The 26,621-nt window shown below is 46.1% G+C and overlaps 9 protein-coding genes across 9 annotated transcripts; 4 read left to right on the top strand and 5 right to left on the bottom strand.

Moving 5' to 3' along the window:
• Positions 1-1,654: 1,654 nt before the first annotated feature.
• On the bottom strand, positions 1,655-4,383 carry N7481_002892 (uncharacterized protein; the record flags this gene model as incomplete). The annotated part of the gene is made up of 2 exons (XM_057262111.1): positions 1,655-2,057; positions 2,135-4,383. 2 exons carry the CDS (start codon positions 4,381-4,383, stop codon positions 1,655-1,657), a joined length of 2,652 nt encoding a protein of 883 aa, XP_057127043.1.
• A 1,630-nt stretch (positions 4,384-6,013) lies between these two features.
• Positions 6,014-7,378, bottom strand: N7481_002893 (uncharacterized protein; the record flags this gene model as incomplete). Its single annotated transcript, XM_057262112.1, has 1 exon — positions 6,014-7,378. One exon carries the CDS (start codon positions 7,376-7,378, stop codon positions 6,014-6,016), a length of 1,365 nt encoding a protein of 454 aa, XP_057127044.1.
• A 2,533-nt stretch (positions 7,379-9,911) lies between these two features.
• On the top strand, positions 9,912-10,872 carry N7481_002894 (uncharacterized protein; the record flags this gene model as incomplete). Its single annotated transcript, XM_057262113.1, has 2 exons — positions 9,912-10,568; positions 10,624-10,872. The coding sequence occupies 2 exons, from the start codon at positions 9,912-9,914 to the stop codon at positions 10,870-10,872; spliced, it is 906 nt and encodes a 301-aa protein (XP_057127045.1).
• Positions 10,873-11,924: 1,052 nt separating this feature from the next.
• N7481_002895 (uncharacterized protein) lies at positions 11,925-12,664 on the top strand (the record flags this gene model as incomplete). The annotated part of the gene is made up of 2 exons (XM_057262114.1): positions 11,925-11,998; positions 12,076-12,664. The coding sequence occupies 2 exons, from the start codon at positions 11,925-11,927 to the stop codon at positions 12,662-12,664; spliced, it is 663 nt and encodes a 220-aa protein (XP_057127046.1).
• A 1,045-nt stretch (positions 12,665-13,709) lies between these two features.
• Positions 13,710-13,967, bottom strand: N7481_002896 (uncharacterized protein; the record flags this gene model as incomplete). The annotated part of the gene is made up of 1 exon (XM_057262115.1): positions 13,710-13,967. One exon carries the CDS (start codon positions 13,965-13,967, stop codon positions 13,710-13,712), a length of 258 nt encoding a protein of 85 aa, XP_057127047.1.
• A 947-nt stretch (positions 13,968-14,914) lies between these two features.
• Positions 14,915-16,282, top strand: N7481_002897 (uncharacterized protein; the record flags this gene model as incomplete). Its single annotated transcript, XM_057262116.1, has 1 exon — positions 14,915-16,282. The coding sequence occupies one exon, from the start codon at positions 14,915-14,917 to the stop codon at positions 16,280-16,282; it is 1,368 nt and encodes a 455-aa protein (XP_057127048.1).
• Positions 16,283-17,700: 1,418 nt separating this feature from the next.
• Positions 17,701-18,035, bottom strand: N7481_002898 (uncharacterized protein; the record flags this gene model as incomplete). The annotated part of the gene is made up of 3 exons (XM_057262117.1): positions 17,701-17,717; positions 17,774-17,957; positions 18,021-18,035. 3 exons carry the CDS (start codon positions 18,033-18,035, stop codon positions 17,701-17,703), a joined length of 216 nt encoding a protein of 71 aa, XP_057127049.1.
• Positions 18,036-18,713: 678 nt separating this feature from the next.
• On the bottom strand, positions 18,714-19,166 carry N7481_002899 (uncharacterized protein; the record flags this gene model as incomplete). The annotated part of the gene is made up of 2 exons (XM_057262118.1): positions 18,714-19,049; positions 19,164-19,166. The coding sequence occupies 2 exons, from the start codon at positions 19,164-19,166 to the stop codon at positions 18,714-18,716; spliced, it is 339 nt and encodes a 112-aa protein (XP_057127050.1).
• A 1,106-nt stretch (positions 19,167-20,272) lies between these two features.
• N7481_002900 (uncharacterized protein) lies at positions 20,273-21,789 on the top strand (the record flags this gene model as incomplete). The annotated part of the gene is made up of 3 exons (XM_057262119.1): positions 20,273-20,467; positions 20,517-21,300; positions 21,332-21,789. Coding segments are annotated over 3 exons (1,437 nt in total), but the record flags the coding sequence as incomplete, so codon positions are not given.
• Positions 21,790-26,621: the final 4,832 nt, after the last annotated feature.

Genomic DNA, 26,621 nt, shown 5'->3' on the forward strand with positions numbered 1-26,621 from the left:
TGGGGCTGGTGGGGTGTCCAGGAGGGTAGAGATCGCCAGGGATGATGTCTCGGGGCAGGCGTTTAGCTGAAGCAGAGTGCAGAGTACGAGTTCTCATGGATCAAGTGCATGTACATGCAGCAGATTGAGGGTACTCATTCTTGTTCCAAGGGTTTCAAAGTTAAAGTTGACTGTGTTGAAGGTGAAACTGTGGGGAATGTTGAAGTGGAGAAGAGGCGAAGTCGGCGAACCGAGGTTGATCTTGATGGATGACTCAGCATTCTGCTGACAGCTGAAACAAGCACAAGTCCACAATCTGTTTATGTGATAGTATGAGTTACAATAGTTTGAAGAATTGTTTAAATTGCTCAATTAAACTACAGCCCCTTGCTTCAGCAATTGGACTCGAGCGTAGTTGGAAAATATAGTCAAATCACGGAAGTGTGGCCTCCAGAGCAATGCCTCTACGAACTCACTGGAAATACATAGCCCTACTAGGTGGACATATATCCAACTTCGAGTGTTACTAGTATTTTGCCCTCTTTACTTTCAGACACGCCAGAAATGCGTTTTCGTCCATGCTGCGTGTTTCAAATATTATTCCTTAGCGCTCCGTAATTATTAGCGGCACATCTATATTACTGTGGGTGCACAATATTACCGAGTTGCATGATGTATGAGAAGGAATATCGACTACTGGTACCTGGGCAGGTAGAAAAGCCTTTCATAACCCTCATTTGTTCTTAATAGACATTCAAATTCTTCATCTCCATTTTATTCAGTTCAAATATTTTCATTCTAATATGCAAAATTGCAATATCTCGCCCATAAACACTGGACTCGTATACTGGTATGTCTCTCCCAACTCAACAACCTTGGAAGCCATTTACTCTACCCAGAGATAACCAAGCCACCTTGGAGCGGCAGGGCTGTCGCAATAAAAGTGATATCAATTACCCAAGAGTGATGAAACACTAGTCGCGATATAAGCGTCTTTTTGAAAATTGCCGCAAACTTGAACCCCTGATCTCCACAATAAACCCCTATCATGACGCCGTATTCGACCAGCTCTTTTAAATATGACATGGCTATGGAGTACCAGTAAATATGTAGAACCCGAGTCGATCTTCGTCCCCGCTACTCCGTACTCTGCATTTTATTTCGTCATGGGCAGTGCTTCCAGGACGTGGCAGTGCACGCTCACCGTGCCCCTCCACACGAAAATCCTCGAGCACGTCAATAACCTCCACTCGATATCGTTCAATAGTATGCAATAGATTGTTGTAGCCTGCTTTAAAGATGATTAAGCTTTTGGTGGAGCAACTACTTACCCGTTCGGTTCTTTTTAGTTTCAATGGGATCTTCAGGGGTAGATGGCACGTGGGGGAGGGGCGTTGACGTAGATTCACCATGATAAAACATTCAAAATAACTGTTGTCCGCATCCAAGACCACCAATTAATTTTTATTGCCCGAATAGCTATACTTGTGCACATGAAAGTGTCATAATAGTGGCATACCCGCCAAGGCCGGTATAGTGGGCAACACCCACTGTATAACAACAGCCAAAATGGAAATTCAGAGCTATTTACATAAATTTTCAACATATATATACAATCCCCCTCCCATCACCCCATCTCCACTATATCACCCCCTCCTCCCATATCATTCATCTACTATCGATCTCCAACATCCCGAAACGTCTCCGGAAAGAAACCAGGAGGCGGCCAAATATCCGCAATAGAAGGCGGATGAACAAGAGGCTGCGAACCAAGCCGATCAGGATCATGACAGAAAGCCTGGAACGTGGAGTCATCTAGGAATCCGAAATCTTTCAGTCCTGCTTCGCGGTTGTGAGACCATTCTGTTGTGTCGAGGTAGGCTAGGTCTTTGAATATTGCGTCTAGATCTTCGGGGACGGGACTGGGACTGGACCGGGGCCGGGTATAGAGTTGGAGGTTGGGTAGGGATTTGGATTTGGATTTGTGGAATTGGATAGGATTGAGGGTGAGTCGGGGGTTGAGGGGTGTTGTGAATGTTGGTGTGGGTGTGGGTGTGGTTGTGGATGAGATGGATATACTGCATCTGGTCGTTGTTGTGGTTGCGATTGTGATTGTGGTAGTTTCTCCATCTCCATTGGTTCTAATGGTCCAGACCTATTATCCACTGGCATCATGGCTAGATCCGTGTTCTCCATGATAGTGTCCTTTGGCGTTAATGACTGCCCGTCTACCGGCATGCTGATTCCCATGATGGAAGATGCGTAGTTTACTTGCTCAGGCACAGGAACAGGTACACTCGGAACGCCCGTGATCGGCGCTGGCATGACTCCACTTCCAAAGGTTGTTGTTGACGGGTTATACCCATTCGGCTGGGTCTGTGTCTGTGATTGTGTCTGCTGAGACCGCTCCATCGCCACAACAAGAGACCCATAAGCAGGCCAACTCGACACAAGAGCAGCAGTCTTCTGACGAAACTCATCCGCCCACCGAACAAACGGGAACGAATCCGGCGCATCAACATTCTGCCGTAAAGAGAACGCCTGTTCAGAGATAGTCCGAAGACCGAACTCAAACATAGGCGGCAGACCACAAATCGGGAAATTATCCAGATGCTGCGCCAACATGGATAACCCGCGATAAAGTAATTTCTTCGCACCCTCGGTCGCGGGTCGTTGCGAGCGATGTAAGCCCTGTTCTCCCGGGATGAGAGAGATATACAACCAGAGTAGGGTCGCGACATATGTTAGTCCTAGATAACTTTGGTGCGGTAGTAGTGCCGAGTGTCGTTCTGGGTAGATACTTTCCGGACCGATTAGACGACAGCCGAGTGGGAGTCCGTCGTCCCATTGTTTTAGGTCCATGACTAGTTGCTGTGCGAATGTGGAGGGTTTGTACCCCATTGAGAGATTGCGCGAGATCTTGTTCAGAACACTGGCTAGTTCGACCAGGCGATTGAAGCAGCTTAGAGACATCAGCGGTCCCCGACGAGGGGGAACTTTCCCATGCGCGGTGCTGGCGCTGGTGCTTGTGCTGGCGCCGGCCGTAGGAAGAACATCCGCCCAAGAATTCCACTCTTCCAATCCATCTTCTTCCAATAAACCGACCGGTGCAATATCATTCGCCGACATAGCCGGACAACGCCGAAGCCGGAAAGAAAGAAGTGAATCGATAACAAAACAGCCCAGAAACACCGCCTTGCCCTGCCTCGTCTCGTCAGATCGTCGCATATCTGTGGAAGTGCCCAGACCAATCGCAATCGCCATGCGCACTGCTTGTCCACTTAATAACCATGCCGCTGTCCAATCTTCCAGTCCCATATTCACCAACGTGAGTAGTAGTAATGCCTGGATGTGACCGAGTTCGTATCGGTCTTTTTCGAGAGGAATGAGATGGCGCGAGATGGTGTAGTACTCTTTTGCCAGTGAGAGTGTGCCGGCGGGACTGGAGCGAGGATCGGTTCGGGATTGAGTGATTGTGTAGCTGAGGATTGCCCATAGTGCGGCGTGGTCGCCGGAACCGGGGCTTGTGGCTGTGAGTGAGACGGCGGTGTTTGCGTAGAGGTAGGAGGCGCGGAGGGTATTGTGTTTTGCGAGGATTGGGAGCCAGGAGTGTGTTGCTGCGAAGTAGATGTCGAGGAGTTGGGAGGTTTGCGCGGGTAATTGGAGAGTTTGCGGAGAGGAAGAGGTGATACCGCGATCGGACTGTGGATGCGAGTGCGACTGTGACTGTGACTGTGACTGCGACTGTGCCAATCGTGTGCGCTTCGCAGTGGGCGAGTGCGAGGACGAATGCGAAAGTGAAACAGGACCGACAATTCGCGGCGCAGTCGGGCCTAGTGGACTCGATTCTCTCCCAAAGCGATACCCCCAACCACCATCTAGATCATCATTCGGATTGCGCGACCGTTTCCCCGTCCCGGCAGCTGTCGCAGGAGTCTGTTCCGAGCTGGAGAGCATTTTCTCCAGCGCACCATAAAGACGACTCGTTTTCCAAGTTTCATGTAAACTCTCGGAAGAAGTATCCTCGGACCAGATAGACATCAATTTAGCGCGACGATCGGCAGAGTCGGCGGTCGCGCCGAGCATGGCCAGCATGTTATCCTCGAACCCGTCGATGTTACATATCGATAGCGCCCAGAGCTTCTCGAGTCCGCGGACGTAGCCCTCGGGGAGACCGCGTTTCTTTGCGTGGGGGTCGTAGGAGCAGGATTGGCCGGTGGCCTGGCAGGCGGAGCATGTGGGACGAATGCCGTCGCATTTGTCCTGGAGATGTGAGTTAGTAGGGATCGCTTGAATGTGGGATGGGGTAGCTGGGAGGAATTGGGGTACCTTTTTGCTGCGACAGCGGTCGCAGGCGCGTGAGACCCCTCTTCGTCGAGGGGCCTTGTCGGAACCCTCATCCATGAGGAGTGAGTTGAGCAGGACACATGCTATGTCTGCGGAGGAGGGGGAGGTGAATTGAGGGAGTTGCGTGGAGAGCGGAGGAGTGAAGAGTGGAGGAGCGGAGTGGAAGTGGAAGTGGAAGTGGAAGTGTTTAAAGTAAATCGACGCAATCGGATGGATTACGCAAGGCAGCCAACCAGAGGCGGTGAATATAGTTGTAGGCTAGGATTATAGAATTAATAGAAATAATAGAAATACTAGTTGAGATACTAGTTTAGAAATAGTAGAATTACTAGAATAGAAACTTGAAAAGTATGAGATATTCCAAGGCTGTAAGGAGTTCTGCTTCCCCACATCCCCACGATGTGGGAGATACATCCCTACAGTGTAGACAGTGTAGTGTACTATAGTATAGCGAACTAGTAGATAACTGATAGAGTACACTCGTGAGTAGAATACTTCTCATACTACCCTGCAACTATCTACTCTGCCTATCCCACTGGCATTCATCTAATATTCCGTACTTCCTATACTTCCACCGTATAACCGACTACCGCCAACTGCCGATCGTCGGCAGTTTCCAGCATCCCCACGATATTCCCAGATATTCCCAGATATCTCAGTGACGCAGCTAAACACTAGTCAAACTCAGGGTTTAGGGTACAATTTAGGGTAGAATAAATAGAACAAACACAGCCTCCTTTTCAAACCGGACTGATCTGATCTGATCTTCCCGGCTCGCAAGTCTACCCCTACGGCATCCCGATGTATCCCCGTCCCGTCCCATTTCCTCCCGATCGGCTGATCGCTTCCGAAGGTGCGGGTTCCCTCCGCGGCTTCGGGTGCTCCACGGAATACTTACATGACTGAGATATTGTGATAGTACTAGTATACTAGTATACTAGCATATTAGCATCCATAGATACTCTAGATGAATATTTCACAGATCATCTACTGCAAATAATTCTACATGGTATCCAATTCCATTCCCTCGATGTCTCACTTCGAATTTAATTTTAGGCGCGGATAAGGTTTTTGCCGGGTATACCTCCATATTGCCAAGACCTTGCACTGCCCAGGAAGACGATGGGTAGAGGATGGAGTATACTAGGTAGTACATTTCTATATATATACTACTAGTAGTATGTTGACACTGCCTGTGTTAATTAAGCTTAATATTAATTCTATTTTTGATCTTGATGGTCTAGGCGGGATCAGATCTTCGGGGAAGAGTGGAAGAGCTTACGTCTGAAGCAGGTGTCTCACAGAGGAGGAGCCATATGTTTAGTAATATAAAGTAAAATATCGAGATCAAGGCCAGCAACCAACAAGCAGGTAACCAGACACTAGATGAATCAAGAAAATAGATTTTCAAAAATATTATGGCAGGTCCTAATCAACTTTAGTTGTGGAGTGAATCTATTCAAAGATACACATCCATGTGGCTGCACGTTCTAACCTTGGAACTAACAAGCTGTGCAGGAATCTATTATGATGTATTGTAATAGTACAGTTGCTAGCAAGCGGCTTTTCTTTTCTCAGGTCCGACTGCCAATATTTACGCATTTACGACACCGGGTCGTACAGTGTCTTGATTGGGAATTCTACTAGTAGGAGCAAAGTGGTGTCAATTGGAAAACAATCTAACTCTTCAGGCATATCTTCTTGGTATATTTAAACGATTAGTAGATCCTAGCACTCGTGGCGCCTCCTCGCACAGAGCATTATACACAGCTTCATCGATAATCGGAGCTGCCGCACCCATAGCCGGCATTGCAGTGCCAAACCATAGTGGCATGGCAACGAACACCCCCAGCCCCGTGACCGCTCCCACTCCGAGTCCAAACGCGAGACAGGCACCATTAATACCCCAACCTACTGCTGGGATTGTTGTGGCGACAGAAGCTCCCCGTGCGATATTGTTCCACCCATTGGCGTCAAGAACATTTGCAACCCCATTCAGGAGCCCAGCAGGGGCTGCCGGAAGATTGAGCTCAACCAGCTCCTTGCCCTTATGTTTCTCTCCCTCAACTCGTAATGGGCTAAGGCTGTCTGGGAAATGAAGGGGCTCTTTGATAGAGATAGTGTACCAAGATGGACAAAGAAGGTGGAAGACAACATTCTTCCCGTTCACCGACTCGTCTATTAAAGTTCGCCTAACATCTTCCATGAATCGACATATCGTATCCAGATTATCTGCCTTGGCACAGAATTCAGGTGGTAGAGGGTTACCCCTGATCATCCTATGAAAAGCCCCATACCAATTCGTGTCAGGGTGGTAGACGAAAAAACGATGGTTTTTCAACTCTGCCGTATCGACATCATTCATCCTTTTTTGGATATAATCATAGACGGGTTTGGCAAAACCATCGGGTCCACCAGCACCCGAAACTTGAATGCTATTACCGTCATTGAGATGATCACTAATCACATTTAAGGCCTGGATTGCCTGGTTCGCTTGAGCGATTTGAATGGATGTAACCGTCTGCATCCAGCGTCCATAGTAGTTGATATGATCAACGAGTGACTGTCCAATGATATTGATGCCGTTGATTTCCCTGACCACGTTTTCCGTCGAAGTTGAAATAATGTTTGAGCCCCTGCCCGTCATGAGAGCAGCGTTTGTCACCACAGTATCTAGACTGAGATCTAGTGAATTATCGGACCGCGCGGTTTGGTGCATCAATTTCTTGACTATCTCCAGCTGCATCTGGGTGGAGATATCATCCGAGCCGACTTCTGCGACAGGAAGGTCGGCATTAGGCCGGTTTGGCTCCGAATGTTGCTCCACAATGTTCTTCCCAATACGCCAGATTATCCCACCAGCATCACTGGCAATATCTGCTGGCCGGCATAATTTGCGAACTAGCGCCTCAATTGCATCTGACTCTTTCGCAAAAGGGGCCAATTTGTCTTGGTGATATCTCAGGTAAGCTTCGGCGAGAGGCAAGTCCGGGTAGCGCTGCTGCAAGAGATACTCAAACTCTGCAAAATGAGCTCTAGATATTCCATCCATCTGGTAGAAAGCAAGTGATTAGGCTTTAGAATGAGAATGCTGGACTCAAACTAGCCTTACGATGATCAAAACAGAGTAAAAAAGTTAAAGTTTTTGTATCGTAGAAGATATAACTAAGAAAAGTTGAAATGAACGAAGTTGAAGATATTTCATAGCCTCTCGGGTGAGATGATTGAAAGTTTATATATTGACCTTATGTTTACAATATTGACCGGTGGTATAGGAACATCATGATGGCGCCAGCTATACTTGGGCGCTTGGTCAAACGAGCAAGGCACAGGAAGACGTTCGATGGTCAAAGCCAACAACTCAGCCTTGAAGGTAAATGAAACAAAAGCAATCCTGTTTTTAGCGGTGGCGTATATGGTTGGATTATACATAAAGTCCAACTTTAGTCAGGTTTCTAGTGCTGGTGTTTATTCGCGGATGATTGGTTATGTATCAAACTTGTAGCGCGCGGTTAGGTAATAGATGCGAAGGGAGGAGAGGGTATACGTAGCACTAGCATACATTAAAAAGAAAAAAACAACAACCCATTTTATCAGATAGCCAGTAGATTATTTCCAGAGTCACTGTCGCGGGGTTTGAGGTCCGCAGTTTTGTGACGGGCATCCGAACTCCTAAAAATGCGAGATCCGCGAACAAGGTCATGAAGAAGTGAATGGATCTTAAGGGGGGGCAGAAGACACTACCATTTCTGCGGGAGCATCAAAAAATCAGGAACAAATTTTTAAAATCTTTTTATAAAAAAAAAAAAAGTAAGCCGGGTTGCCCGAGTTATCGACTTTCGGAAATCAAGCAAAAAAAAGGTCCATGCCGGGTTCGAACCGACGACCTTTCGGAAGTTTGTCTGACCGATCAAAACCGAACGTCATTCCACTAGACCAATGGACCTTGGATGATATAACAGCTCAGTAGTTCAATATATAATAGCGATACTACCTAAGTAGTATACTAGTAACCAGGAGTCCACTCATCCAGGTTCTCCAATCTACAGTAGATAGTTCTCGTCTTTTCTATCTAATTACCACCATCATCGTGTCTCTTACTAATCCGGATGGATCCTTAAGCATAGTATGTTGCTTTGCAATAGAAGAGAGTTGACCGTGTACTGGGGACAGAGCTTCATGTTATGTTTTATCTAGATATATATAACCTACTACTATGGCATCAATACTAGTAGGTAGTTCACTTGTGAAACAAATTAAGTACTATGAGGTGCTTGAAAGGATCTCGATTATACCAGGGGGCGGTGTAAGGAATCATTGTTAGTAGGCCATCCACTTTTGTACATATATACGAGTACAGTAGTATAGTATCACATAATCAGTTTTGATATTCCTCCGGTCGCAGAATTTGTTACTTGGTTCCCAGATAGCACAACGTTGCTGCTCAGATTACCAAACGAAGATGGTTCCAAACCGGGAATATCTGATCGGCATGCCATCATTGCCAATGATCCAGCTCCCATGAGAAGAGAAATCCCGGGAAAGTCCAACACCGAGCTGGAATCCTGGACCTTGTACTACGGACAACGAGTTCTCAAGATACCACATGACTATTGTGCGAATAAAGCAAAGGAGTATCAACATTTCGCTTCCGTTCCTGGTATATGTTTCTTTGGCTGCAATTCTGATCACGTTCTTCATCTCGGAGAAGTCAATAATAGCAGATAACATCGACCTCTTTCCTAGGTATATTTGCTCTCTCATCTTCAAGTTCTCCTTCTCGTGTTCGTCTTGGCGCTAGCGAAGTCGCTACTCTTAGCACCAGCCTGAGGCTGTCATTTAGGCCAGTAAGAACAGCGCGAGTTCAAGTTTCTTGGACATACCACACTACAATGGATAAAGATACAAGCCATGATACGTATCTGGTGGGCTATTGGTGAATGAAACTGTGGGTGTGTGAGCATCATGATTGCAATTGGGTTCACGGACGTAAAGACATCCTGGCGGAGAGGGAAAGGGAAGGCTCTGCAAATCCTGACGAAGCGACGACTTTGGCGCTCTATATTCTCATGAAGTGCCGGAATTCTATCCGTAACACATTGCAGGTAGCGTATTCCGGGAATAAGAATGATAATGCCGAGAGTCGGGATCTCGGGATACGGCCCGTGCGTGGGCCAAGAGATCCAGATCTGCAAACATTATTCTTAAAGGTGGTGCAAACAATGCAATACCCATGGATGAAGTTGAAGGTTTAATTCATGCTTAATCCACCTCATATCCCGAGATATTCGAATTAACCTCCCGGTCGTCAATCCAATCTCCCGGTAGACACCGCAGGATGCGGCCTCGGCTTTATTTTAAGGCCGAGAGACCAAATGGGGCAAAAAGGTGCGCTTCGGATACGGCTGTAGACCGTGACACTTTGGATCATTTATCTCAAGTGTATATAAAGAGGATCATTGACCAGCTCCACTTCCAGTTCTAACCCACTTCACTCTACATACTCATTGTCCCTTAAACATCTACACCATTTATCATTTCTACCGCCATCTCACCAACCCATCAACCCCACCATCACCATCACCATGACGGACCCCAAAATCGCCAACTTCGACCTAATCCAAGCCCCGTACAAAAAGGTCGGCACCCACGAAATCCGAACAGACATCCTCATCCCAAAATCCGCCCCCGCCAGTCCCCGCCCCATAATCATCCGCTACCACGGCGGCGGCCTCGTAATGGGCGACAGTCTATTTATGTTATTCTTCCCACACTGGCTATCCGATCTAGCCACAAAGCACAACGCAATAATCGTATCTCCAAACTACCGCCTCCTACCCGAAGCAACCAGTCCGGAGATCTACGCCGATATCGAAGATTTCTGGACATGGCTGCATTCGTCCGAGTTCAGCGCTATATTGAGCAGTCACTCCGTGCCCACGGAGGCGGATTTAACCCGCATACTTACGGCCGGTGATTCGGCGGGTGGTTTGTTGAGCATATATACCGCTTTATCGCATCCGAGAGCGATTCGTGCCGCGACGGCTTCGTACCCGATGATTGAACCGGGTGCGTTTTCGTCAGCGCGGGTGCATCCGCCGTTTGGTCATTCGACGCCCGAATCGGTTTATGAGGAGTATATGGCTAGTGTGGAGTTGGGGAGCGTGAAGTCCTCGTGGTCTGTGCCGGAGAGTTTGACGTTTATGCTTGCTGCGGGGGGAATATGGGCATTTGAGTGGGTTGTATGAAAGGGGTACGGAGGGGGCTGATCGTGGGGTTCTTTATCCTTTTGTTAAGCTTGAGAGTGAGGGGGTTGAATTTCCGAAGGGTGGGATTGCGGTTATTCATGGAAGGCAGGATAGTCTTGTTCCTATTGGTGATGTGGAGGGTTTCGTGGAGAAGGCGCAGGGGCTTGGGTTGGGGGGTCCGGGTGTTACGCTTACTGTTAGGGATGGGGAGCATGGGTTTGATGGAGATTTGAGGTTTGATGAAGAGGAGTGGATGCAGGAGGCTTTTGAGGGGGCTGTTGCTGCTTGGTTGGAGTAGTGGGTGGGTGTATATAGTACTAGTAGATATACTCGTAGCTAGTAGTGAAGAGTACTAATATATTTATGTTGTGTTACAACTGGCGGTGTTCAATACGATCAATGCCGAATGTTTCTTTTTCCTTTTTCTTTTCCATATTTTTCGGACAGCACTTTACGGGATATTGTAGAACCGCATAACAAAAGGCCTGATGGTAACAACGACATTCAAGGCAAAATTGCAGACCAGAACCATGCTGTTTTCAACATATGGTTTCTCGTGGTCCACAATCCATCCTGGAAAGTAGTAGTGACAGGAGACTAGTTTATATGTTGTTATTGACCTAGGTGGGTCATGTAGAGTAGTTGATGAACCTTACCTGGGAGGTGCGTAGAGAGATCCGCATTCTCTGGAAGGGGGTTGAGGAAGGGCAAGTATGATGGGGTGTTTGGCAGTAAGGGTGGTAGATAATTCTTCCAGATGTACTTAACACTGGATTGGTAGTATTTGTAAAATTCGATCAATAGAATGTTAAAAGCTGGGTGCGTGATAGGACGGCGGGGCGTGCGAAGGAATCAAGAATGATGACTACTCGTACAAAGCCCCATGATGATAAGGGGAGCAATAAGAAGGCAGAACTGAGAATGGAAGAGCGAGAAGAGAAGAAGAAGAAGAAGAAGAAGAAGAAGAAGCGAAGTGGGAGCAGGGCATATAAATAATCAATAATCAATAAATGCAGGCATGGCTGTTTGGTGAAGCAAACGAGCATGTGCTCCTCAGTGGATCTACAACAACGAAAAGAGTGATCAAATTAAAAAATTTGCTTCTTGTATTTATACTATATTTATTAAATAAATCCACGATATGAATGATTCACTATCTCCTCATACTAGACAATAGTCCACTGTAGTATACTTCTGTATGCTGCTCGCCGTTGACCGCCTCCGGGCGGTGAGGGCAGCTGGGAATTTCTGCAGGTCCTCTTCACCTCCCTTTCATATTATTCCCTCGACTTCACTTCACTCAACCTCTTATACCCACCCTTTCCCTGGCTAAATATATCCCGGATACACATGCCTGGATTTGCAGAAGAAGCCCTCGCCTGGAGGAAACGCAAGCGTGAAAATGAAGACCCCCTAACCCGCCCGTAAGATCTTCTCCTGTTTACTCCAGTCCAGCCCAGCCTATCCCATCAAATCTAACATACAATTATGGCATGAATAGAACCTCTTTTGTCCCATTTATGGTGGACCACGCAAACTGCGATCCATATATCGTCCACCGACACAATCACAACCACAATCACAGCCACGAACAATCAACCGAGAAAGACTTCGACTTCAGACCAAGATGCATTCCCCGCAAACGCCGCCATCTCCAACAACTTCAACATCAACATCCACACCAACAACACCCACAACATTCATCATACCTCCTAACCTCCACGCCCCAACCATCCCTCCTATCCCCAAACATCTACGCAACACCCCAAGACCCTTACTCACCACCTGTTTCGCCCAAAACTCTCGTCCCAATCCCATACCCCACAACCACCCCAACCTCAGCACCATCTTCAGCAACAACTACTACTACACACCCCTCCGCCCTCCGCCCATGCCACATCTGCCACCGCCGCCCAACAACCCGCCAAGTCCTAGACGCCTACGCAGACTGTGATCTCTGCGCCGAACGCGCATGCTATATCTGTCTACGTCTCTGTGACGGATCCTCATGTCCTGGTGCACGCGCCTCTGCGCCCACAACTACAGCTGCAAATGCAGGGACGATCTGTATGATGAACTCGGCTGGATGAGGCGGAAGATCTGCTCTTCTTGTGCGGTTGAGGGGGGTTTCAGAGGGCGTGGAGATTGTTAGGTGTTTGGATTGTGTTAGGCCTGCTGCGTGGGAGGAGTGGGCTTTGGATGGAGATGAGAGGATGGGGGATGAGATGAAATTGAGCGGCGATGCGGTATTGCGAACACTAGCGATTCGCAAGAAGGGAGTGGAGTGGATTGATGCATATGGGACGGGACCCTGTGCCAGAATGATAATGATTACATGACGGTGGATTGATACTGGTTTTTACGGGATTGGACTGGACAGACGGACGGACTACTGGATTGACTCTGGCCTTGATTTGGCGGGGGTTTGCACTGGCACCTTTTTCAATGTTGTTATTTTTCTTCTTTTTTTCTGTTTCTTTTTTCTTTCTTTTCTGCGCGGCATCGACATCGCATCGGCATTCGCATTGGCATCTGCATTTCCAGTTCTGGCGGCATTTGATACCAGTCTATATTGTGGATTATTTAATATATTACATTACACCCCAACGCTAGCTAAGTGACAGTAAACCGAACGCCTAAAAAGGCTATATTCAACGCCCGTTTAGGCATTTATTTTACCAAGATCTTAAACCTATTATAGAAAAAAAAATTACCTAGGATCTAGTAGAAGCTAATCTTTCTACTAATACTTAAAAAAGCTTATGTATACAGAAGTTCTAAATTTTTATTTATAAAAGTCAGAGATCTAACAAACGTCAATAATAAATGTGATAGATAGGGCTTGAGTTGAATCGATAATACTTTTTAGGCTTTCCATCCATGCTATAACTATGTGCATCTAATATTGTAGCATAAGGATTGCCTCAACAGTATGTACGTATTAGTACCCCAAACAGAATGAGCATACATCTGCAAAGAATCAACTAGCAAATTTAGAGCAGAAGCGTGGATCGCCAGCTGAGTTCGTAATTGCTGAACATCGTCTCTCTTGCAAACGGACCATCGTATCTTCCGAATGGCTGAAGTCCACCCTTTTGTGCCAGGCTGCAGTGGCGACTTAAATTTCGCAATTGATTAGAGAAAGTTACCGATACAATCGTTGCAGTTGGCTAGGGCGTTTTCGATAGCCTGCTTCTCACCGCTAAACGAGTTCTCGTCGATATGTAGTTCATCTAAAACCTTCAAGCAGTCGCGTAAAACGTCTATTTCTCCAATCAAGCTCCGGTAGTCCTTGAGGGCGCCCCGCGAATCGCTAACCGCATCAATGGATTGTTTGAGGAGGTTGAGTCCTGCGATGAAGTCTCCGACTGAGAACCCGAATCCGACAGCCATATCGAATTTGGAATTATCGTCGCAGTATCAAGGGACGCTGATTGTTATTTAGACTAGTTTATATTTGCACTGTGTTCTGAAATATATCAGAATAGTATTGAGGGCATTTACGTACATATACGGTTGATTCTCAGAGAAGCATCCAAATGAAGATGTGGAAATTCAGCGTAGTCTTGTCAAAGCCAACTGTCAATTCAACGACGACGTTGGGCAGTTATGTTGTGCAGTAAATCTCTTGTTTTATGTTTAGCTTGCTTGCATTTCTCTGGATCGCCAATACAGTTACGAGACAAGAAACTTTTACTTAGAGTAATACAGTAGAATTCGAAAACAGATTACTCTTTTAACACTGACGTTTTCCTTCCCAGCGCCCCACTCAGATCGAGCTAAACTGAATTAGGTCCGGGAAAGTACCCACCATTTGTTTTCATGATGTACTTCTGGTAGATCACTAGAATTACCGTAATCATGGTATCCGGCATGGGGCAAACCATACCTCCGAAATGGCCTGTGGACAAACAATAAATTCGAAAACAGATTACCCTCTCTGGGCACTCACGCTTTGTTTCTCGAACCGTACCCGAGACCACACTAATCTGTCTTAGGGTAAATATATCGTTCCTAACAATAGACCCTTTTTATTTCCAGAACGACTACCCTCGTCAAAGCGACAAAAAGAAATTGAAAATTTTCTCAATCTGAGTAGGCGAAAGGCGGCCCTAGCAAATCCAATATCAGCGCCCACCTAGTGCAGCGGGGAAGTCGCTCCCTGCTCATGTGACTTTGTCCGTAAAATGCTCGCTCGCTCGCTATTCAACACTAGTAGTAGCGCAAACCATCATACCATGCTTTCTCTTCCAGCTTGACTCAACAAATTCTGACCTTTTGAAGGGGATACGTCTCTGCAACCGGGCCACTCGATTATACACCCCACCGGCAAACACGTCATGGATGAGAAGCATATACTGGGAGACTTGGCATTGACTCAGCAAAGAACAGTTTCGCGTTCCAAGTTCTGGGTCATTATTCCATCTTTCTTATCATGCTTTTACATTATTTTGCATAGCTGGCTGGGCATATTGTCATCGACGACTGAATCAGGGCCCCTCAAATACAATGAAGAGCTCATCAGCTGGCAGTCTTGTGGGAGCTTTAAGGGCAATCCCCTTGAATGCAGCAGTATTAATGTTCCTATGGACCAATTCGATCTGGGGTTCCCGGGAGATAGGACCTTTACCATCCCACTTGTTCGCATGCGAGGCAACAACGCGACCCAAAATCTCCTTTTAAACCCTGGTGGTCCTGGAGCTAGCGGCTTTGAGTTTCTCTACCGCCGAGGAGAGCAGCTGAAGGCCGTGGTCGGCGAAGGTTTCCACCTACTCTCATTCGACCCTCGCGGGGTCAATAGCTCGACACCAATAGCCTCTTGCTATCCGGACGATAGGACTCGACAGAAATTGTCCCGCGTTCGATCTCTACATGTAATAGGCGATAGCCCCGAAGTCTATGCGTGGGCGCAGAATTTTGCCAAGGCATGTACTGACACGATGGGCGAGTATGCCAAGTATCTCAACACTCCCCAGACAGCCGCCGACATGAACAGCATTCTTGATGCTCTGGGCCAGCAAGACATGATATACTGGGGATTCAGTTATGGCAGTCTGCTAGGTCAGACATATGCAGGGCTATTTCCCGAACGTTCAAAGCGCGTTATCATTGATGGGGTTGTAAATCAATTCGAGTGGTACGAGGGTCTTTTTGAAGCACAGTCACTAATCGACACGGACACGGTGCTCGATGGCTTCTTTGACGAGTGCATCAACGGCGGAGCTGAAAACTGCTCCCTGGCCTTGTTGGCAGCATCCAAAGAGGAATTGCGTGACACCGTGCTCTCGTACATAGACACGCTTCGAGATCAGCCCATCAGTGTATACATCAACAACTCCGTTTACGGCTTGCTTGACTATGAGAAGGTCTGGTACAACGGGTTTCTCGAGGCCCTGAACAAACCTTCAATGTGGGCTGCCCTTGCGGATAATATGTACAGACTGATCCAAGGGAATGCGACAAATGCATTTCTAGCATATGGAGTTGAGGAGATTCGGGATTGGAATCATGAAGCATACGACTTTATCACCCTGAACGACGGTATTAGTGGCCCGATGCATTGGCCTGAGACAGACAGACGTTCTTGGATAAGATCGCGCCCTTATTCAACCATAGTCTGTTCAGCCCTGTGCAAAACAAAAATTATTACGTGCGGCAACACTGGGCTGTACCAAAGACACATTCCTATGTGCCACGCAAAAGTGTGAAGACGACACATCCGCTGCTCATACTTTCGACAACTTACGACCCCGTATGCCCCCTCATAGCTGCGTGGTCTGCGAACGAGGCATTCGAGGGTTCGCAGATCGTCGAGGTCAAAGGGTATGGGCATTGCTCTGTTGCAGTACCGTCGGTGTGCATTGCGAAACATGTGCGAGCGTTTTTGTACGAAGGCAAATTGCCCGACACATATACGCACTGCGAGGTGGATTCTCCCTACTTCCACCGGTCAGACAAGAGCGGGCAGTTGTCGGCTCACAAACACTTTGAGGACGCGGAGGAGGCCAAAATCCACCAAGCGCAGGTGCTGCTAGCGAGAGACTGGGATTTTGTATCGGCCAATTAGCACAATTTTAGACTTAAAGCACACACAAGCATCTATCCTAACAAAGCGGACTAATGATTCAACGGGCGGTACCAGCTATGGATAGATGATACTAGCGGAAACAAGCTGGAATAGGGTAACAGCTATTCGAGGATGCAAACGAGAGCTTTGTTGGCCCAGTAGGGCTACTGTAGTCGTTTTACAACAGTAGCACAGCCTTCACAGAGAGAGTGAGCGTAGATCAAGCCAGATTACCAGATGTCCCCACCCCGTTCAAGATCCCACTAAGGATTTCCATGGGAGAATACGGTAAATTACAATGACTCTTAAGAGGACGGAAATCCAATCCGCTCTGACGACTAAACAGGGGTCGTTTGTTAAGTGGTCTAAGAAGTATTAGCGGACGTACGGGTCGAGAAACAAAGCGTGGGTCAGCGTCTGGACGAAACCAGTAATTACGGTAATTATGATGATCTACCAGAAATACATCGAGAAAGGATAGTTGGGACTTTGACTAGCCAATCTAGCCTAGCGCGATCTGAGCGGGGGCGCTGCGAAAGAAAGCCAGTGTGTCCGAGGGGTAATTTGTTTTCGAATTCTACTGTAGCAGGTTAGCATGAGCATAGCCTTCTATCTGAAGAATAAGGAGGAAGGGGTCAAATGGGACCAGCGGGAAGGGGAATCCAGGCAGGCAATATTGCCAGATTGTCAGAAGCGATTCTACGTGGTTCCATGGGGTATTACGGTGTTATAACGATGACTCATCTGCCATAGTGTTGAGGTAAAACTGAATTCGAAAACAACTGTACAGTGAAGCCTTAAGACAGTGATTATTATGGAGCTAAGATAGTACAGATGGAATAACTGGCACTCCATGATATGGCGGGCATGGCTCATTATACGAAACATGTCATTCTGTCATCCAGATTCTTCAATAATATCATTAAATATGCCTTCCTCGCAAATATTGTCATGGTCGTTGCCTTTCATCATCCAAACCTCTCAAATTGGCAAGCAACTCATCACTAAACAATAGCGATAACACGAGTGGAGTGGCATCGTCTTCAGCACGAGGAAATTTTAGTGCTTAGCGGCCTCTGTAAATGTGTGAGTATCGAAATGCGGTAAGAATAAATCGTGAGACCTCAATTACCTTTGTGAACATCAGCTTTGGTGCCATGCTTCTCCTCTTTGCCCTTATCCTTCACAGCGTCCTTTGCGGCACTAGCACGGGTGCCGATGCCTGCATCAGAATCCTTCGCGACATGCTTGTTGGCCTCCTTGGAAGTCTCATGACCAGTACCCTTGACGGACTCTGAGACATAGTTGGCAGCGTTCTGTCATAGTTAGCCTACAGTTCTCATGGCATTGAACCCCTGTTAGGGTAGGTATTTGCGAACCTTGGCAGTCTCCATTATGTGTGATGGTGGTTTTGAAATAAATTGGATGTAGTAAATATAGTAGTTCCGATGATGTCCAGAAGTATTGTTGGCGTGGGTGAAATCCCCAATTTATAATATTTGGCTCTATAGGCGTCGGAGATGTTCGTCGCAATTAAGTCATGGGAGGTACGGCTGGGGTCAAGTTGTGGTCAGCCTCATTACATCATAATTCAACCATCACCAACCTACTGTTTCTGGATTGGTTGTGTGACAGTTTATGGGTATAAGCAATAATCAGGTTTATGCCAAGTCATTACCGGTAATTACTTGTTTTGCGAATTCATTCAGATGTTGGTACACCTTGGCCAACTAAAGTTCAAAACAAGGATGGACCACAGTGTAAGCAATCACATGCCTGTGGCATTGTATGCCTTAGAATCTAGGCACCGAAGGGAATTAAGTGTAACTATCTAGTCGCCGTATCCGCTGTACCATAATGATCATACTTGTTGATAACCTGAAAGATATAAGTCAAGCCTTTGATACTTAATAAGATCGGATCACCCCAAGACATTGTACAGCCAATTAACGTCACAAGATGACGAATATTCAGTCAAAATTACATCCATTCCCGGCTCCTTCGACAATAATAAACAAACTCTTAATTCAAGATTATCCGCAACATGCATCTTCTTGTGCGTGCCTTTCTAACTAATAGCCCGCTGCATAAATTCGAGCTGGTTTTCTCACTTCATCTTTATATAATCGTGTACTCGTGGGCTTCTCGACATATGTAGTACCGGAGGAACCGCGACGTCTTCTTTGACCGTAGGAGCTGCGCACAATAGGCGACTCATATACAACGCCAGAGCTGGTGTTACTGCCTGTAGCACCAGGCAATCGACAAGCACGCCAGAGCCAGATAAGAAGGAGTGTCCCTGCAATCGAGCCGAGGACGATACCTGCAATACCACCACTGGAAATGGTACTCGGGCAGCTTTCGCCACTACTCGACTGCCTTGTTACAAGGTTGGAATCGACGGGAGCCTGATAAAATTACGGGTTAGCATTAATTGTACTTGAAAGTGGGTTCCGGGGTTCTTGGCTACGACGCGCGCGGATATCGCTGTATGAGTCCCAAAATGATCCTATTGCACGTACCATGGCTACTGCGTTGGGATAGTATAAATATTGACTTAGTACTCCACCGAAGGGTATGGGATTATAGCAATACCAAACTGTATGATGAGTCGTGTCGGAGAGACGGGTATCGGCCACGGAAATGAATAAGGAAATTGCAAACCTGGGGAAACTCATTTAATATCTTGCAGGGCATTGTTAATCAATCCAGGATAAGGCACTATCTCAATTGCACGCTCGAACCTCTTATTCTTCAATTGTTACGTCAAGTTAACGTCTGTTCATGTGTATGGCCAGGAACAGCAGCGATCTTCGCACGGATAATGAAAACCAAGTCAATTCCCCAATCTGTCTAGTGATTCGTATTCCTCACTCAGCAATGGCTTACGAGTACTGGAAGTCTCTGCTATCAGGTAAATAAAAAGCTTCTTTCAAGGATGAAATATTTTTAGTTTTATCACTATGTGTTGCAAGAGATCTGAAGCGGCACGACCCAAAGCAGATACGTCGCACTAGACTTTATGCGCTAAAATAGACAGCAAAACCTTTGGTGAAATTAATCTATTTCGATTTGAAAATAGGGAACTTCTTTTTATAGACACCAGGGAAATTATCGGGGTTGTTTCGATTATTGGGGGGTATAGGTTAAAGAATGGCATGTATGAAACATCTGTCTCCCAAGACATCTGGAGACGGCACTGGGGGAAACACGTGGGAATAAAATATCATTGATTGTTCATCATTATTCTGAATATGAATCATCTCGCTACTTTCTTTCATTTGACAAAGGCATTTTGATTCAGCTTTGGCGGACGTTAGATCCCGCATCCGCCTGCAGTTGACGTCATGCCCTGCGCACGGCAACCATGTGTTTTCTGTTGGAAAATTGATGGCACAACCTGTCTGATGGTCCACAATAACGTCACTCTCTTATAGCTGACGGTAGCTATAGCTTAAGGTGTGGGCTGAGCTGATTTAGCTACTAAAGATCTCGTCAGGCTCACCTCCTGCTACCTTCACAATTCACGGCTGACCTCCCTAGGGGCCTTCAACTTGATCGTCATTCCCTCTGCTCACCATGAATCCAATACTTTCTCTTTTCTCGATACTTTATTTCATCATCTCAAAGTTTCTTCGCGTGGGTCTTTGGACCCTCGAGCTCCCCGTCGAAATCCTTCAACAAGGGCCTACCTAAAAGGAAAATCGCGATTATCGGTGCCGGACTGACTGGTGTATCATCTGCGGCGCATTGTATTGGCCATGGCTTTGAGGTGCATATATTTGAGGCACGCGGGAAAGAGAAAGGGCTAGGAGGTATTTGGAGTGTACGTGCAAGAAATCACAAATTAGTCGACTTGCCACTCACAATTACAGCGCGTCAACTCGACATCGGCATTGCAAATCCACAGCCTCATGTATCGCTTTCACCCAACCGTGCAATATAAACACGCGTATCCCACTCAACACGAAATTCGCGACCAAATCGTCGATCTGTGGAAACGTTACGACCTGGAAGAGCGCACAGAATTCGGAACGCCGGTTACCTCTGTTAAAAAAGCAAAATCGCCGGGCAAGTGGATCATTAACGATCACCCCGAGAAATATGGAAGCTTTGACGGCGTTATTGCAGCCGTCGGAGTTTGCGGCGATCCCAAAATGCCCACTTTACCAGACCAAGATCAATTCGAGGGTACCATCTGCCACTCATCAAATCTCGACGGGAAGGACATCAAAGGGAAGAAGGCTCTTATCATCGGAGGTGGCGCAAGTGCCATTGAAGCACTGGAGTTTGCAGTTTCGTCTGGAGCTTCTGAAATTGACGTCCTTTCTAGGTCAGATAAATGGATTATTCCACGCAATATTCTGGTACAGTCCTTGCTGGCCATGAACATTTGGGGCGAAGAGATATCTCTTTCATGGTTACCAGAGTGGCTGCTTCGCAAATTCTTCTATCGGGATTTAGAAGACATTGCTCCTGAAAGTGGTCTATTTACGACGACTCCAATGGCGAACTCAGATCTATTCAACCTCATCCGAAAGGGCAAGGCCCGTTGGCTGCGTGGTGATATTGATAGTGTCAAAAAGACTGGAATCCTCTTCAATCATCGATCTGGAGATACCTCTAAGGGTGGCCCTGGCCGCGAGAAGCTTGTCAAAGGTGATATTATTATCATGGCGACCGGCTTAAGCGCCCAACACTCTCATTCCTCCCCAAGATTCATTTGAAGAAAATTACTCTCCCCCGGATTGGTATCTTCAAGTGTTTCCACCAAAGCACCTGAGTATCTGCGCCAATAACAGCACCTACGTAAACGCCATCGGAACGGTCGGAAACATCCATATTGGCATTTATACGCGTTTTCTGCTTATGTTCCTGACGGATCCGCGCACCAAGCTGACAGAAGGACGCATGAAAACCTGGATTGATTTTACCCGCTGGATGAAGCAGGGAGCGCCACCTAGAGCATTCGATTTCTTTACATACACTGAGTTGATATACTGGTTTGTGTTTCTCGTCTTGGTCAACCCCTTCCGTTGGAAATGGGCGCTTTTTATTCTTTTTGGTGTCGGACAAACGCTTCCGTTGGAGATCGTTAGGGAAGAAAGTGCTTTCCGGGAAAAGCTGCAGAATCAGCGCGATCATTAAGGTGATGTTGGTGGAATAGAGAAAATGGAGCTATCAGTTCGTTATGGTTGTTGAATACACTATGATTATTATTGAATACGCAAAGGGTCTCTTACTATCTGTGTAACGAACTGATGTTGCCTGAGTTGTGTGCCTAATTACGTGACCTACAACCACCTATTCTATTTATACCATAATATTCGTGAGAGCTTCTCTCTTTTCTTTTTTACTTAGCTTCTACTACTTTTTATTAATACTATAGGGATTCCTTTCATCCCGAGTCCTTATAATCTGGGATAGGGGCTACAAAGGTTGAGCCACCGATGCGAAGCATGCCCTGCTCGTCTAAGAAGGGGGATTTGGTGAACTGATGTTTGTGAGAAAAATTTCCGACGATCTTAACGGACTCATTGAGGCTGCTCATCCCTTACAAAAGTTCACCTTTAGAGTCATTCACGGAGCAACCCAAGTAGAAATTCTTATTTGTATACTGCGATCATCGCCGTAATGCCATCATGATCGGAGAGACGAACGTTCGTTGTCAGCCGAAAATACACGTATTTTAATCATTAGGTCCTGAATTTTCAAAGTTGCCCTCTGGAAGCCGCATGACTAGCATGAATTAAATTTGATATGCATATATATAGAGTATATAGATGTCCATTGTGCTTTTTTACTGTGTGGCCTACCGGGCATGAAATGGCTGATTGAATTGAACGAGCGTTGATCGACACCCTTGATATCTATTCGTCTCTATATACAGCCCTCGTGCATGAATCCCGAGGGCGCGTTGGTGTTTTAAAGCAAGTAATACCCCAGCGAATCGGCAGAACCCCTGACGTATCTAAGTTCATACCCTTTGCTCAGCAAGTAGTCGAATTTGAAGAATTCTTGATAAGTTAGGAATTGAAATGGGACCACCTAGAATAATTTGTAGTCAGGTGGAATTCCATCTTATGACAGTGCCAGAGAGGGCCATGTGAAGGCCCAGGGCTCCCTTATTGGGTTCTAGGACGGCTATAATCGCTATCCATCCCATTGTGGTTGGGCAGACATATTTACTTCATTATTCTAGTGCAATACCTCCGAGTCCTCATGCGCTGACACGTAGATCGATCCAGATCAGGAACCAAGCCGTGTTATTTGAAGACAGAAAGCTGAGAAATATCTGCTGTATTACTACGAGTTAATTGATTTTCGTTCGCCCTCGGTTCTGCCATTCTTGGATACTTTATATCAATGAAGGCAAGCCTTTTGTAGCGTGTATCAGAGTAACAGGCCAATACCACTCGATACACGCATTTGACGATGCGTTTCCCCACAATAGCCGACCAGGGAAAAAGTAAGTCAGGCCCATGGAATAAACGATTAAACAGTTTGGCTAAATTCTACCTTAACCCAAATTACTTGGAAAATTAGAGCTTGTAGTCCACCAGAATGACAATTCGGGACTTAAAGGCATCGAACGCAAAATACGACGTTATCTAAACATTTTGTCAAAACCTATAAAGTAGTAGGTCGATAATGCGAATTTGCGTTGCCTTGTGTGTTTTCACCGCAGTGTATAATCATATATAACGCAGTCATATTAATGAGCCTATCTGGATAGCAAACAGTTTTGTGATCACTATGGACCTCTACGGGAGCTATGTCGGTATATTCCTTCTCATTGCACCGCTGACTTTTCCCTGATTCCGGCAAATTGCACCTTCCTTCTTTCACTTTTAATTAAAACAGCAAGACCACTCAGACATTATTTCATTCATGTGATAACTTACCTTAACTTTTAGATCGGATTGCAGAGCCCATTATTCTCTGAGACAATCTGCTGTGATTCAAGAGGCCTGTTTTTGAATCAATAATTAAATCTTCAGCTGCATGCCACTTGGAACCATTATAGGTTAGTAATTCATATTGATGTTCATTACATACATCGAATATATAACCATTATCAACCCATACGCCTATATTACATGTCCAGAGGGACCGTGGAACCAAGTTGTGCGCATTATTGGCGTTGCACATACGCTAGTTCATCACAGTGGAGTTCTGGAGGATTCAAACTGACATCCGAATCATGACAAGGTAAAGTTTCTCATGTATCAAGGAAACGGCCAAAAACAATAAGCAAATGTTAACTTTATGTTTTGTTTTGTAGAACCGACAAGAAAGAATCGATTGAGGAAGTATCGCCTCGGTGGAAGAGAAAGTCTCAATTATATGATTACTTCAAGTTTTCTATTCGTTCAAGAGCTCGAAAGGATGGATGCAACAGCCTCAATTCATGCTGCGCCGCATACACGCAGCCAGGCATTTTTGAATTTGACCTCTAGGTGATCTTATCGCTCATATTATGTACTGTGACGCATTCAGCGCACGTAAAATTAACTATTATTGCAGCAAACCATCTCACAGTTCAGGGTGGCCTGCCTTTGTGACTTTATGGCAAATCAGTGCTACTGTTATATTTGTGTACCAGCTATTGAGTATAATGACATAGAGGGGCAATTTCAACTGCTCCTCGGCCGCATGCTTCTTTTTATCCAATAATAAGTTCTTTTATTCTAGATTGCTTCCACCTTGATCGGATCTGCCTTGTAACGCAGACTAGTCCATACGCTTTGAGCATATGCGCTGATCCACGCCTCGTATCATAACTTCTCGGTATGTCTAATGTCAACAACCAAACATAACCGATAAGAGTAATTGTCCATGCCAGTGCACTTCTGGATTCCAGGAACCACATGTAATGATTCAAGTTTGTCATTGAAGGTCAGAGTTGTACGTTGCTCTTTGGCAGGGTGCAAGGTATCGCAGCTACGACTGTTGGTGTCCCAAGGCAGCAAATGATATCCTGGAGTCAGCGTGCCAGTTCATAAGGACTACCATGACAACAGGCCAGATAACTAATCTCCTTGAACATTTGAAATATGCAGGTTCTCCTGTAGGCGAAATTTTGAGTACCAATCAAGACTTTGAAAATTGAGTTACATCATGGAATCTCTATTGTTCTACTTAAAATATTTTCAAGTTGCCGAAAAGAGTATTTCACCATTTGAAAGGACCCGCCGTCATGCGCAGTGTCAGCACCTTCAGTTTGGAACTGCTCGGACCGCCACATTTCAAGACCGAGAATGAGAGAAAGTTGCGTTTGTAGTTTTGGACATCAAGCTTTATTATTTATTTTCGCATCACTTCTATCCCCGAGAAAATGTCCCAAGCTCAAATACGCTTTTCAGTTTAATACTGGTGCCCATATTCCGGCTATCGGCGTCCGGGGGATGCAGATACGCGATGCTGAGCAGCCCTGAGTTCTTCAAGCACTTCAACGGCTATTGTTGCAGGACAGTAAATACTGCGAGTTGGAAAATTTGTTTCTTCATATTTATAAACAAGCGTTGCTTATCTTTGGATGAGTGACGATAAAAATTGAACCAGTAAATTGAAACGCTATCAAAAAAGATGCGTGGAATGCCGCGATGACAAATTTTCGTTACCAGCAAGCCTGTGGAACAAGCAAGATCACTGAAGATGCTCGTGCAGGTATTGCACAAAAGAAGATATGAGAGAGCCTTAACCTTGAACATCTCTATCGACTTTACTGGACTAAAAAAAAAAAAAAAATAGGAGGAAGATGATATGTTTCCTCTTTTACGAAACTGTAGACCCGGACAAGTGCCGGGAATGATTGTCGAGAGAGCGACCGATAGACGTCGCACGACAAAGCGCAGCCCGGCGCACCAATCAATACGGCGCTTGATGCGGTCCTCGATAAGTGGTACAGGATGATGATGATATTGCGTGAAGCGGCTCGATCGGCTATTGAAAAAGGAGAATCACGCCATATCCTCGAGCATCATCGAGACACCTCATTACTGCGCGTCGCCAGCGGCAGCCGAAGAAGTAAAGGTGACGGACAGCCAAGAGTGTCCGATACTGAAACCTGAGCCGGACAACAAGGATCAACGATAAAGAGAAGGAAAGTCTTGTCTACGACTTTTAGGATGATGTTGCATTGAAGCTTTTTTTGATCCTTATTCTGCCAGGGCCTTTAACTGATCAAGCAATCCTTATACTACGAAGATTGGTAGCTGTATGCTCTCAGCTAATGTCTTTGTATCTGGCGTGGTGGGGTGCCATGGCATTTGGTTTAGAAGAAATTAAAAAAATCTTAAAGCCAGCGCTCTCAAGTGGAAGGACTTTGGGGGTTACTTGAAGTGTTCTGAGTAGGGCTATTGAGGAGCTATGCTGGACATACAACCCTTTAAAAAGGATAGGTTATCCAGGGGCGTTGCAATGCTTTCAAAATCAGCTACCTCTGGCACCTTGGCAAATTTGAAGAATGTGGGTGGAACGAAGCTGCCCACCAAACTTCACTGCGGAAGGCGAAATGGCTTTTCTGATTACACGTGCAACAGCAAGCCCGGCGTACTGGTGGATACCCAAAGCCAGTTGGCAAAGGTCCTCATCACTACGGAGCGGCGACTGGCAGAAACACAAGCTGCAAGTTCATCGCAGATCCAGAGCCATCAGCTAAAGCCACGGATTCATGTTATGATGCATCGAGGAAATCATTACAATTTGCGATTTATTGATGAAAACGGATATGCGGCTGATGATGTCGACTCTACTGACTCAAAGGGAGAGTACGAGTACTGTAGTTGCGGATAACCCACGCCATTTGCTACAGCATAAGGAAAGGGTTCAATTTACGAAAAAGGACAAACCCGACACAGGCTCACGCGATCAAGATTCAAGATTGTGAGGACATTTACATACCAATTTAGATTTGGGTGTTTATTTGAAAATCCGTGGTAAACTTGAAAATGGGACCCGAGTTCTAGTTCGCTGAT

This window comes from Penicillium waksmanii, assembly GCF_028829765.1.
Source record: "Penicillium waksmanii strain IBT 27052 chromosome Unknown utg000002l:1.0-3326099.0:1.0-3328782.0, whole genome shotgun sequence".
NCBI lineage: Eukaryota > Fungi > Ascomycota > Eurotiomycetes > Eurotiales > Aspergillaceae > Penicillium > Penicillium waksmanii.